The sequence below is a fragment of the Camarhynchus parvulus genome, chromosome 2 (genome assembly GCF_901933205.1).
Source record: "Camarhynchus parvulus chromosome 2, STF_HiC, whole genome shotgun sequence".
Lineage (NCBI taxonomy): Eukaryota > Metazoa > Chordata > Aves > Passeriformes > Thraupidae > Camarhynchus > Camarhynchus parvulus.
The window spans coordinates 10,424,619-10,439,361 of NC_044572.1; the positions used below are offsets into that span (position 1 = coordinate 10,424,619).

At 40.5% G+C, this 14,743-nt stretch overlaps 1 protein-coding gene across 5 annotated transcripts in view; it reads right to left on the reverse strand.

Moving 5' to 3' along the window:
• Positions 1 to 14,743, reverse strand: part of DIP2C (disco interacting protein 2 homolog C) — a 310,694-nt gene that overhangs the window by 35,948 nt on the left and 260,003 nt on the right. For all 5 annotated transcript variants that reach the window (XM_030943865.1, XM_030943864.1, XM_030943862.1 and 2 more), the window contains 4 exons: positions 14,597 to 14,706; positions 11,673 to 11,803; positions 2,913 to 3,081; positions 1,806 to 1,976 (listed from right to left, as the gene is read on the reverse strand). In XM_030943865.1, coding sequence (XP_030799725.1) covers positions 1,806 to 1,976; positions 2,913 to 3,081; positions 11,673 to 11,803; positions 14,597 to 14,706 — 581 coding nt within the window. The remainder of the gene's footprint in view (positions 1 to 1,805; positions 1,977 to 2,912; positions 3,082 to 11,672; positions 11,804 to 14,596; positions 14,707 to 14,743) is intronic.

Sequence of the window (14,743 nt, forward strand, 5' to 3'; positions counted from 1 at the left end):
GTGGCAAGCAAACTTCTGCAGCTAAAAATTTGCCCTTGTAATCTAAAGCATCCTTCATGTCTGCTCTCTCCAAGGACCAGAAGCCAAAGGGGTTGAGTTCTCTTTCAGAAGCAGCTCCACCACAGCTGCTGGGGGAGCTGACAGGCCCGATCCCGATCTGTTTCCAACTAAGGTATGTCATCTCTTCCCCGATTCCCCTCCTTTCTAAAACATTTTATTCCTGGAGAATATTTATGGTTGCAATTACAGAATGGCAAACCAAACAACTCCACTTCTGGGCAACAGAATGACTCTTAACACTGCTCAGCTTTGCCTTGTCAAATGCTTAACAGTAATAATTGAAGACACCCTGGGCTGTAGGGATCCTCTGCTGCAGACAGAGAGAAAGCAAGCAGTACTGGAGCTGTGGCACACCTCCTGTATTCATATCCTGGTAACACTGAAAAGGGCAAAAGGCTAAAGCAGGCACAGACATACTGCTCTGTGCTGAACCCATAACCTCAATTTGTCACTTTTTTGGATTAAAAATATTTACATTTATAATCGGGAAAGGAATAGCATGTTCTTATTTGCAGTGTCACGGAGAAGATTTGCTCTGACTTCCACACTGAAGCAGGTACCCACGGGACCTTCATGAGAAATCCTTCACACAAACCAGGGGCAGCTGCCAGGTTTGAAGTGCAGGATGGACACACAGAGTACAGGCAAGTCCTACTGAGGACACAGTGACTTTGAAGAGGTTAGAGACATGGCAAATGACCAAATGGATATGGAACTTCCCAGCCAGAGCAGCTGCCAATGCAGAAGATGATTCTTTTAGTATTTCAAAGGTTATTAAATTAGAAAACATATTACACCTGAGTAGGACACCTATGCTATTATTACAAGAATAATATGTGCAACTCTGAAACCAGGTTTGAAGGACAGAAAGAGATCAAGAGTCACAAAAATGAGACAGAGATCAGGAGAGCATGTATTAAGATTCTTTATCAAAATTAAGATGTGTATTAGATGCATGACATAAATGAGATTCTTATTCTAGAATTAAAAAATGTCTGGATTTAATGCCAGATGAATTTAATCTGGAAATAAGGCGAAATTAATTAAAAATGGAACATCCTAAAAAAAGGCAATTTAACTTTCATCACATGAAGTCCTCAAAGATAAAATATTATACTCTAGATCAACCTAAAACTATTTGCTTGGTGCAGTTATCACTGGTTGAAAAAACTAGATGCTATTCAGAAATTCAGACCAGACAGCTACAGTGCTCCAGTCATTAAAATCACGACTCAGTAAAGACTCTTGGAGAATGCATGTTACATCCTGTATTATCCTTGGGACTTTTCTTCTGATTAGAGGATCAAAACAGGAGAGATACAGCAAAATAATTTTCCTTGTGTGCAGAAAATATCTGTCTAGTTAAACAAGTAATGGTTGGAAGTATTTTATGAACAGAAGGAATCCATTTTGTAACACACTGAAGAAAACACTTGGAAACTGTCACTTACATGACATGATTACCTACTGGCTCTGGAGTACAGAGTACACGTTCTGTCACTGTCAGGTGCTTTTCTCAATTACTGTATTCATGGGCAGAATAAATGCTATGATTGCAACATGAGAGGGATGAATTGTCGACAAAGTAACAGAAATTTACTACCTGAGTATGCAAGAACATTAAGTACTACATGCATTTTCTTAGCATGTCTACGACCAAACAGCAAAAGGAAATACAATGAATGCTTCTTACTGAAAACCATTTCCTTGAAACAACTTTGAGCTTAAGGAGTGAAAAATCTTACCTGCAAGCATATTGCCAGGTTAACTCTACAGCCAAGTGATGTGCTGACAGCCCGTGGATGGAGGCCCAGGTCTTTAAATAACTTGGAAAATGACTGAGTAAGAGCTATCCGAGGTCGTTCTTCAGCCACTACCACACACGTCCGCACACGTGAGAGGTCCAGTCCCCTTGCCTAAAAAGAAGTCAAAATGTAACAAAGGCCACAAATGGGCAGGTTTAATGCAAAACATAAGTTCTTAAGTGCATTATGCAGGTAATATGATTCAAGAGGGACAGCAGAACAGAAGCTAAGGTACCAGTACAGTTTCCATTTTTCCTGGCGGCCGGATGGCCAGATGACACTTTAATAGCTGGAGAAGCACATACTTGCTTGTCATCTCGACATTAGCACATAGGAAATGATGGGCATGCTAATGCTGAAGGGAGGGAATGCTATTTCCCCAAATTAATTCAGATGACAGTGAATAACAGAAAACAGGAAGCAATGTCTAGACTTGGAAAAACTGATTAGGAAATTATTAAGAGAGGATGGTAAAGGTTGGAGTCATCACAAATATCAGCATCTCAAGATAAATTTATTTCAGTAGCACATGGGAAATTCCAGATGATTTCAGATATTTTACTGGCTACCTCGCTTCTAATTCTGGGGGGGAAAGGAAGATGTACCCTCCTCTCTATACAACAAGGATCATCTAGTTAAAACAACACAGTACTTTCAAGCATGTGATTATTTTACTATAGAGGTCAAAACCAAACTAGTACTTCATATAACCAGGGTATTCATAAAACACACTATACAGTGTAATACTCCTTGAGCCTCTTGGACATTTACACCTCTGTTTTCCAACACTTGCCTATCAACACAGGCTGCAACAAACATCAGAGAGCTTAGGTAAATAAAAGCCTTTCCTTGATGTTTAACAGCCCTGTGATCTGAAGAATGACTAGTATTGATACACAGCCTCTGGCAAGGAGTAACGTGGGTTCTGTGGAAGCTGCCTGCGCCCTTTGATGATTTTCTCCTCCCAGCAGACACTCAGCAGAGTGTTGAAGGCTCCCAAAGCCCATCAGCAGGCAGCAGGGCGGGCAGGGCAGCAGGACCACTCACCTTCAGCGACTCTGTTTGCGAACCGAGTCCCTTAGTACAGAGCTCCATGACTGAATAGGAACAAAAAGTGTCCCTCACTTTGTACTGACTCACTGCAAGAAGCCACAGGGCAGGGTTGGTCTCCAGCTCTGAGGGAGGAATCAGAATAGACTGGTGTCCTGAATAAACGCTGCAAGACACAAAATTCATTAACACACACTAAACACCCGTGTCCACAGACAAACCATGGGGTGGGTAGGTGAATAAACAGTTTATCACAGCACTGGCTGGATCATGTAGAGCCTTACAGTGCTTCGCAGCTCCAGAAGTTTAACATAATGTTTAACCCTAGTTTTCTGCTGTTCTTCCAGAGTCTCTGAGGACTGCAGGCAGAATGTGCTCCTAAACTACTAATTCACTCAAAATTCCAGTGGACTTTGCTCTTAGAACTGTACCAAAAAGAGCAAAACAGCTCAGTTATTATGGTGTGAATAAAATAATATTTTAAAAAATTAAGTGTTGCTGATGAATACTTTGGATTGATTAATTAGCATTTTAAGAGACCTTGACTAAAAGAGTACTTTATTACTTAATATGGAAGCAACCTGCCTCCTGCTAAAGCAAGCAAGAGGTCTGCAATAATCTTCAAGGGAGTAAATTTGGCCCTAATTTAACATCCCTTGTAGTTTTAAATTTCTTCTGTGAAAGTTTTATGAAGTTTTGAAACTCAAATACACTATATCTCTTGTACACTGGATATCCACTGAGCATAAATATTGCAAAAATACACTTATCAGGGTCCCTGAGGGAAAAATTATGTCAGAGCTAATTTCTCTGGTACCTAAGAATCTCCCCAAGGGAAAGATATTCCCAATTTGATGACTTTATTTCCCATGGGTTCTATGTTGTTCACTCATCTCACGCAGGCACATTTACCATCAATTTTACAGTCCCCTCACATCTCAATTTGTGATCTATAGATATATCAAATCAGAATGGTGACAGCATAAAGCCTCCAAATCATAGAAGTTCTGAGAAAGGACCATAAAAGCCCGCAAGATTTATGATGCATAAAAGAATTTCATTTGTGACTTGAAATCTTGAAATGCCAGCTTGGTAAAGTAAAGTCAATGTTTTCAAATCCAAGTGTCTGAGGTAAGACATGAAATGGAACTTTATTTTCAGGAATACGAGCATCTCTGTAACACTGGACATCAGGCACCTTTGCAATCCTTGCAGATGGGCTGCACACACACACACACACACACACACACACACACACACACACACACACACACAGTTCCCTCCTTGGTGAGTGAGTGCTCCCACTTCCCCCAAAGCCACATGAGAGTGCTTTCAAAAGCTGTGCCATGTAGAACAAGGTTTGTGTGACCTGGATGTCCTTACTTGGTACAATAAAGGCAAAAGAGGTGAACAAGTCCAGCCACACCAGCAGTTAATAATCCAAATTGTTTAGGTCTCTGCTGGAGTATGAGCCTGGGGATGTCATGGAATATGTATGAACTACAGTTCAAGCGATTTCATTTATCACAGAGGAGAAATTTTATCTTTGACTGCTTGTCCCCACTGATGCCACTCTGTGTGATGGATGAGCAGTGGCTCACCATGGAGTGATGTGTTTGGGGATGGGGCTGACAGGGTGGCCACGGCACAGGGTGGGCAAATGAACCATTACCCTTTCATGGAATTGGAATAAAGTATTACTGAACCTTGAGCATGTGCTGCATAAACATGTGAAAAGAGATCTTGGCAGCATTACCCATGCCTGAAAGGAGAATGCCTTGAGCTCAAGTGAAAGATCAAACCAGCCAGGGAGTAGTACTGATTTTTACTATAAATATTACCTCACTCTTTCATTCTTAGCAAATTCTATTAAGTTTTTCAGAGAAGTAAGACCAAAAGGCTGCTTAGGGCTCCACAAACAATCAAGGTGTGCAATCTGTCTGGCAAATACATAATTCTTACAAACAGGAAGCTGTAAGCACTCAAGTAAAACCTGGGATGGGCTCCAATCTGTACAAATATGATATACAGAGATTCATCTTCAGACCCTTCCCCCTGACTCTGAACTTCTCTAATTGATGCAACCAGTATCAGGTGAAAAAATTATCTGCACAATAATAAACATGATGCCAGGGTGTCAAATGTGGGAGAACTATTACTCACAACCATATTAAGATCCTTTAGGTATCACTTAGTCAACTGGACAGACATAGCAAAATCAAAACCAAATCAGAAGAACAAGCTTTATCCCTGTACTGAAAAGTGTTCACACAAACTCCACAGCAATATTGGAGAAAAAAGGTTATTGCTTTGGTAGGAAAACAGGAAATTGATTCCAAGTGTATTTTACCATGAAATCATTCAAAATAGCAGAATTTACACCAAAGACAAATGTTTTCCCCCTCAGCAACACTAATGTGTGAGGGTGAAATGTTTACCTGCCTTGATCAACTTATGAACAAGAAAGTGGTTTTGCTCCCACCAACAGTCCTGCAGCAAAGCATGAGGATCTGGATGCAAAATAACCCATCTTCCTCAGACTGAGGGAAACAAATACTCTTATGATCAGGCTTAGACTAAAAAAATTACTCCAATTAGACTGAAACAAATTAAGATGTTGCTAATATTTTTCTGAGTTCTCGAATACCTCAGAAATACTGTGAAGTTCAGGATCAAACTGCACAGCAGAAGGAAATCTCTAGCAGGAAGAAAACTTTCTGTGCTGGAGAGCCTGACACGTGCTGCTCTGACTGCAATACACAAACCTACAGCCAACTGAAACAATGCCTGCAAACTTCACACCCAGCACAGGCTTTGCCTGCTGAGCTGTGGTTTAATAATCCATGCATATCTTCTGATTTGCAAGAGCAGTTGGTGGAGCTACAAGAACTACAAAGGCATAATTGTGGGGTGAATGTGCCAGTTCCACAGATGAAGTGCTTTGTGCAGCACCTGGTCACCACGACGTCGGCCGTAATTTGGCTCAGCTCCCTGAATCGATCTCTGAAACACTGCACAGAATTTGTGCATCAGTCCAAGCCACAAAATGCTACACATCCCTGAAAATTTACAGATTTCTATTCCCCTGAGAAGCTGTCTATCACCTGTGTTTTGGTAGAGAAAAAGCTGAGGAAAAAATACCCTTGTACAGCTGGTTGAAACATGTCATACTATTCTACTGGTTTCAAATCACTGTGAGATGTAAGAGGATCGTGCTTAGCATGAATCCCAAATACCACACAAGAGGACCACGAGCCTGAACAAGCTGCAGTTGTGCAAGGCTGCTTTGGAGGTGCTGGATGAAGCTTGACATGGTTCCAAACCTACAGGAAGTTCTGTCAATGCTGCCTCCATGTAATTCTACGAATGGCAGAGAAGTTTGGTGGGTTCATCCAGGTATGGAATTCAAGATTTGGTAGAGTTAATCCAGAAACAGAGGCACTGAACAAGGTGAGGCAGTTCCATCTCACCTTGAAACAATGATAGTTAAGATGGTTAAGCTGTCAGCTTGGCTATTCTCATATAGGAACCAACAAAATAATGGTGAACACTGGCAGCAGGGGAATGAATGGGATATCAGGAAAAACTTGGGAGTTTAAATATAAACTGTTGAGTGTAAATTCGTCTTTCTGAGATTGCAACAATATATGATACCATGGACTAGGTGCAAGATTTTACTTATGTAAATACTGGGAAGGAACTGTATCAAGATTGTCACAAAAGTATCCACCTCCTGACGCAGGTCTTAACAACAAGAGCAGACACAGTGCATCACCTTATCACAATGACTTTTGGGATGCAGAGTGAAATGCAGGGGTGGCTGAGGTGTGAGATCACCTTGTAGAAATGCTGTCTTCCTTTAGGGGACTGTAGAGCAATCCAGGGGAAAAAAAATATTCATGTGGTGGACAAAGCCTTGGATTTTGGCAGGAAGTGAAGAGCCCTGTCTGCCTGCACTAAGCAAGGGCTGCCCAAGGACAGGAACACTCCAGGTAAAGCACCAGGATGTATTTTGGTACAACAGCACCATCCGATCACAGCACTGGCTGCGCTGCTCCGGCAGCAAACGGAGATTCCTGGAAGGACCTCTTGGCACTCAACTGTTCCACTGAGTTGGAGTTTTTGCCCATATTGTGCTGAGGCAGATCAGCAGTAAAAGCTGAGGTTTTATTATAGTTCCAAACATTTCAGCAGGTCAATAAATGCTGACAATGACAAGTGCAATTTGCAATTGCATTCTGGCAGTTCCTGACCCATCACTGCCCTTCCTCCTGTGTCCTTGTTGGGTACACATGAGCTGCTTCCCCACTCCAGGGGAGGAGGCAGGGGGGTGCTGCTGAACCCTGTAAGTGTTTCCATTTGGTTTCTGCATTTCTATAGATGATATTTGGCACTTGGTGATGAGGGACAGGTATGGGGACTGGGCGTTTGGTAGCAGAGTCTTCACAATCACCCAGACCAAGCTTGTAGGAAGGACAGTACAGGCTATAGAGGACAATGCTTGGGAAAATATCTCTCTTAGGCTTCAAAGGACTTGGGCCAAAATTAAATCTTCAGTTCTGGAGATCCAACATGTACAAAAAACAGGGACTTTTGGAGAAAAACTAAAGGTCTTCACACCACCTGCAGAGTCCAAAGATGACAGCAGGCAGCATGACTGCACAGGGTAAACAGATAACCCACCAGTACCAGACACAGCAAAAGGCCATTGCTCAGCCTTGAGCATCATTCTGGTTCCTTATCACCATCTCTCCTGCCCCACTCATACCCTGTGTAAGGGCATGTCTCCAGAGGTGATGGGGTAAGTCTGCCAACTCACCTCAGAACTCACTTATCAAGGTGACTCAGAGCTTTCAGCTGCCCTTGAACTTTCCAGGCTTGAGGCAGGTTTAACAGCACTGATGTAATGTGGAAGGAAAGCAAATTGTCTCTTCCACAAATTGCCACTGGCTACACACTCTCCAGGAAACTGGCACACAGCAGTGTGTGGGCAGACAACACACCTTCACACTCCTCCTGTGCCAGTTATGCACTTTGCAGAGTACATGACAGATGTTTATGTTCATATCCTTCACTTCCCATGTCACAGTTATCTGGTTCTGATGTGGCATTTAGGCTTCTTTATGCAGTCTTGCCTTTAATTTGCTGCATATGAGCTGGAAATTGGGTGAAATGCTCATGCCTGTCAGTTATCTCCAAGTTAGCCTAAAAAACCTAACAATAATCAGTGATTCCTAACACAATAAACTTTCCTAAAATGTAGTTCTCTTGTTGGTGTTGCAATCCCTTGCTTACTTCTTGCACAGTTCCACCTGTCTGGTTGCTAAGAAACCCTGCAGTCTTTTGTAGCAGAAGCCACCTGGAAGCACCAGGATTTTGGCCTCATACTATGGAACAGAGGCAGCAGGAGCAGGATAGGAGAAAGTACCTTCCATGGAGAGCCTTCCCTGGACCATTTCCTAGCAGTCTTGTTATTTATTGCATGGCTGCTGTGGACCAGAAAATTCTGTTCTTCTGGTCCAGTCTGAGTCTCACTGACTTACACTATGACAGGCTCAGTTTCTGAGAGTATATATGAAGTTTATTAAAAATTATTAATGTACTTAATTTGAATTTGAGCAAGGACAATTCTGTCTCCTAGCAGTAAAAGTAGAGCTGCAATTTGAGTAGGCTTAGCTGGGCTAAAGTAGGGGAAAAATTCTAATTCTATTGCTTTACTCAGCAAAATAACCATCAGTTAAGTGAATCCTCCCTAATGAAGTGCAGAATGCTGGATTCTGCCCCACAGTGACAAGCATTAAGACAGGGACATCTTAATTTCAGGAAGCATTTCTGAACAACAGGATTTAGAGTTCATTTTTTTTACATATGAGGATTTTGTTTTTCCTTTTAAAGAATGTAATACATTTTAAAATGTAACACAATGCAAGTCAGAATACTACAATCACCTTCTCAGAATGGATAAATGGGATTATTAAAGAGAAAAACACATAGATAATGTATTCTTTTATTGAATCATGAGTAAGAACTCATTAAAATTAGGAAGTTAGGGGTTTGCAAACTCACATGGGGCTGATGTCTGCTGCCACACCCAGGACTTGCTGTTCAATGACAAAGGTTCCAAGGAAACCCTGCTGGAGCATGCAGCCAGTTTAGAGGGAACAATTCTTTTTAATGTATTGCTCTGCTTTGCAAGGTTTCTTTTCTTTATTATTTTATAACCTTTAGGCCATAAAATAATAAATTTTAAAAAAATAAAAAACTTTGCAAAACTATGCAATATATTCAAACTTACCAAAGGGCTGGCTCCATGCTCCAGCAGCTTCCCTAAGTAGCTTTGACCTCACAGAATGGGGCATTCTGGGGCACCACAGTGGAGCAGGCCAGCACAACATCTAAGAACCTACAACGGGGATAAAAGGTTAGTTTTTCTTTCAATTTCTTAGTCAATGCCTGCTTTGGTCTAGTTAATAAAGGAATTTAAATGTACTTTTAACTGCACCCAGCACAGGAGGTTGCTCTTGCTTCCTGCTGGGCTCCTAAAACAAAGAGTTCCTATTTAAGTCTCAAAAGCCCCAAACTTATAAAAAATTGAAGATCAAACTTCATTTCCATATGCCATTAGAAATATTAATTTAGTAAGTGGAAGTGGTGACAGACAATCATAAGTTTAGAGTAGAAGTTTCTGAGTTAGAAAACTGGGTTGAAATGTTGGGCAGGATCCAGTTATGCTGAACCTCAAAGGGTAAAAAGGCAAAGTCACAAAATTTTAAATTATGAGGACTAAGAGCCTTATAAACTCCAGGATGCATTTTTTCCTATCACATCATTTCTAAAATAGTAATGAAATGGAAATTAGATTTGTAAGTGGAATTAATTAGGCTGTATCTGATGCCAGCTTTCTCCAAATGACAATCGCAATTCTTGCAGCCTGAAGTTTTTCTGATTTAATAGGAACAGGGGATCAGTGGCAAAGAAGAGATTGATGTGAAGGTTCATAAGACTCAAGTGCTGCTGGCCTGATCTCAGCTCCTTCAAATCCCTTGTCTCCTTTCTCTTCTTTGAAAATGGTATATAAAATTTTCTATTCCTTGTGTAAGCTGCAAATGAGCACGAACTCTGATTGCTTTCTCCCAGAGGCTTGCTGCCTTAATTCACTTGCCAGTCATAAACAACCTTCTCCTTCTGAAAGGCTGAGTACTATCAGTATTGGGAAGGACCTAAGGGCAGCAAATGCATATTTGTTGGAGAAATGGTTCTGGAAGAAAAAAAAATTTGCATTCAGGAGAGTCTTAGGCATCACAAATTATTGGGGTTTTGGACAGGTCAACATTTATCTGTTTTATGGCTCTATCATGATGTTGCACAGAAGTTATTCCTGGATGCTCTCTGTTCCAGCACTGTCCTATACAGTGATACATTCCTCAGCTGAACTCTCTATGGTGCTGCACAGACCTTCCTTGGCCTAACACATCAGCACATGCTGGAACACTCAAGTCTTTATCAGAAATAGTCAACTGACTTTAAAAAAGCAACATTTAAAAAATTAAACTTAAACCAGAATGATTTAATTAAAATCTCAATATTTCTGAAGGGTTTTTTTTGTAGCCTCAATAGTTTTACTTTTATGTTGGATAAATAAAACACTGAAAACCCAAAAGTTTTTCAAAACAAAGGCAACTCTAATCCCTATGTAAAATCCAAAACAATATTAGGCAAGTATAGCTTAAATCAAGAAAAATGGATCAAGAATGAATAAGATAATACTGTTAATCTTTAACCTATTTAATATATAATAAATATTTTAAAAGGGCAATAAACTGTGCCAACAGCCTACTTTTAAATAAGCAATAATTGCTGAAAAGAAATTGTTGCAGTTGTTATCAAATATTATTTCCTTCAGGTATTTAGTAAATTGGTACAAAGTTTATCCAAAGTATTTTTAATGTCGTGGATTATCTTCATTTTAGCAAAAAAAAATAGCAGCACTGCTAACACCAAAGAACTTTCTGTGGAGAAAGCAAAGATGTAAGACCACTGTGACTCTGAGATGCCTTCATCAAAATGGGCTCCATTAGCACTCCCACAGCTCTTTTCCTTTCCCTATGCATCAACCCAGCTAACTTTAAAAAAAAAATCAATAGACCTGCTTTCAGTGCTGAACTGTAACTTCCCTGGAGTATAGAGATTGACAGAAATGTTATATTTCCAAATTTATTAACCCAAAAAGCTGATTCACATTTCACTAGAAATGTTTTGTTTTCTGTTAACTTCCCTACTGCCATACAAGTACATGCAAGAAAACACACTTCTGCAAGAAAACACACTTCTGTGTCTCTGCAGAAATCACATCCCCAAAGTCCCACAAATAGAGAGTCCCCTGATATCTACTCGTGCTTTCAGATTAGAGAATGAAAAAGAGGACATGAGGAAACCACTTCCTTAAGGTAATATTGGTAAAGCACTAAACTAAAACAGGCCAGGCTCTGCAGGGACAGCAGTAAAGCAGCAGGAGCTCAATGAGCAGCCCTGCTGATGCACTTCCAGCCCAAACACCTCCAGCCATGCCCTGCTCAAACAAACCACATCCTCCACACTGCAGCTTCCACACAGCAGCTCCCAGCAATCCCAGCTGCCTGTGGCACTCCCAGAGGCGCTGCCTGCTCCTCCCATCCTTTCATCACTCACATCACCCGCTCTGCTGTGCCACAGCACAATGAAAAACCTGTTTCAGAAAAGGCTGAGGAGAAGCCTCACCTGCAGAGGCACCAGAGGACAAACCCAAGTCCACAGTAGGGGTCCAAGCAGATGGCCACTTCCCGGGAGGGATAAAGCTCACACTGCAGCTTGATAGAACGACAAAAGGCACTAGTGGCTGCATGAGACATCTGAAAGACAACAGCAAAGCAATTAAAATGATCAACTGTGTCATTGGAAAACTCCCTTCCAGACTGCACCAAGTGCTCACATCAATTACAGGATAAAAACACCAAATAAATATTGACTTTATGCTCAATGTAATTGACTTTATGCACACAGGTAATTTATATCTTAGAAAACCTGATTTTCCTTCAAGAGGGCATCCACATAATTGTGAAAGGGGAGAGGAGACAGAATGAATGGTAAGTTTGAAGTGATTCAGGAAGAAAGCTGTGAGTGATTTAAAGATGTGCTCCAAGTTGTATGCAAAGCTAATGATAACATGCTACACTTTCTGGAAGAATAAAGGAATGAATGACTGAATGAAACACTTTGTTGATCATCAGTACCATATTTTAAAGTATGTATTTCTTAACAAAGTAAATGAAAAATGCCAAAGCACTTTTTAAATTGAAAGGGATTTTGCCAGCAAAGCAGTACTAAGGAGCTAAACATTCAGCAATAAAAACCCCCAATAAACTTAGTAAAGTTTCTGTAAATAAATATCTGTAAAATATCTTCATGTTATCCAGCTCCTATGTGAGAAACAAGCTCTTAAAATCTTGGTAAGGAAGCTTTCAAAGATAATACAAGCAGAAAGTAGAAATGAAAAACCTGATCCAAAGGAAATTATTCTGATTTTTTCCCGAGTTTTATGATGCTTTCCACACTCACCCATCCTGACTTACAAGTTCTCATGACATTGGAAACTCTATCTTTTAATGTCTGGAAAATATCTTTTAACGTTTGTCTTCTCTATCAGTAATAAGAAAGACACCAGTGTTAGATATACAGTGTGGATAGGAGTTAACTCACCAAACCTTTGATCTCTGCCACACAGGGAGCTGGTTGCTTTATATAGAGCTCACTGAGAGTCAATGAAGGAAAACGGGCACTTGGAAGGTAAAATTTATTTGATCTTAAAGTAAACAGGGGAATAAATCTCCACAAATGACTTTTTCTCCATTCCAATGACAGCCATAACTGAGGCTGGATGTGGTCCAAGTCATGCAAAAGGACCAGCTCTGAATGGGTGTCTGTGTGGTGATCATCTGCAGCCTGAAAATTAATTCTACTCCAGCTGAATCAAAACCATTTTTCACATGGGATTAAACTGAACTCTACTGATATAGAACTGCTGTTCTGTGAATTTTTATACCATACTGCATGTAAGCAATTGAAAATGTTGAGAGTAAATGCAAGTGGAATCTTCTACTTTCAAAGTGATTACAAAACATTTATCAACTTTTCAGGAGCCACGGGAATTATTTAGCCATTTCTTTTAATTTAGTACCACTGCATTACGACTATAAGCCTTGTGGCCTCTTTTGATCATTTTATAATTAATTAATCACTAGTGATGATGTAGTAGATGGTAACTGTTTACATAAACCTGCTGAATCAGTGACCTGCAGGCTCTGTGACCCAGATATTAGAAGCTAATCAAGAATTCCTTGATAGATTTATCTGTATTGCCCTCTAGCCACACTAAGAAAGGCTCATCGACTTGTCCTGCCTTAGACTATCTTTGAAGTTTCCCAAATACTCACTTTGCATAGTTAGTAGCCATTTCTGCAAGTCTGATAAAGTGTAATTCAGACCTGATTTAATACAGATGACTGCATCTGAAACAATCATTTGAGGCTTTCTCTAGAGGAAATGAAGACTTATGTGACATTCACGCCTTTAAAAAAATAGATGTTTTAGATAAGTCAGATAAATTATACTCTAAAAGTCCCTGCCTCTCTCTGTTGGCTACTGAGGAGCCCAGTGACTACTCCACATCTGTAGGCATTGTAGCCATTCAAAGTTACATGGAATAAATGCTGCAGGAGTGTCCAGTATGTGACCATCAGCCAAGTCAACCATTTAACCATCAGTCAGCCTCAGGCTGGTCACTTCAACAGCTCTCTGCTTCCATATCTCCATCCAAAAACTGAGAAAATTATGTTTCCTTTGTTTATAAATTATGCTGACAGTTTCTGCAAATAGATGGATGATACTAAGGAGTGTGAGGAATTCAGCATAGGCTCCAAGTGTGATACATCAACAGAGATTGCTAAAGTAATCATAGTCCTTGGATATGCAACAAATAGGAGTAAGGAAGAAACAGGTAAGAATAACAGAGTAATTTTGGTGTGTCTTGATGAAACCAGTAGTGGGATACATAAGTTAGGTAAGACAGATTTGATGAATTGTGGCTAGAGAGTTGGACAAAATGGCAGAATAGATTTCAAGAGCTCAAAATGCCTCATCTTAGCAAACAAATCTATCAATGAATTTCTGCAGCTTACTCTAGTTCTATACTGGGTGAATAGATCAAAGAAATCATCAGGTCCTTTAATTGCAAGAAGAAGAGAGTATTGAAAACCAATGTCCAGTAGCTGAGTTGCAATAAGAAAGGAGCAATGAATGGGCACTGGAACAAGCAGGAAAGGATGACAGTCTCATTTCCTTCATAAAATGGAAATAACAGATGCCTAACCTGGAAAAGGCTTCAGGCAGACAAACTAGTGGTCTATGCACAGGAGTAATGGAATGAAATTTTTAGCCTGAGGAGGAGGAGAGGGGCTAAACCCACCACACACAGTCATGTATCACGTAGAGAAGTAATTTAATGTCAATGAATTCAAACAATGCCTGCATGAGAGGAAGTGCTTCAATTCCTGCTTCCAAAAATCACGAGGAATCACAAATTAGGAGCAACCATGTGCCAGCCAAGCAGGATGGCAAGAAGGGCAGCTCTGAGCAGAAGTCCCTACCTTTACCCCTGCCAGCATGCCAGTGGTGGAGACACTGAAGTCAAGGTAAGCAAGTGTTTCAGGGTTAGAAGGTTTGTAGATCTGTGCAGGCCGCTTCTTTGGCAAATCATCTGGTGGAGACAGAGACAGAAAACGTGTGTGTGTCAC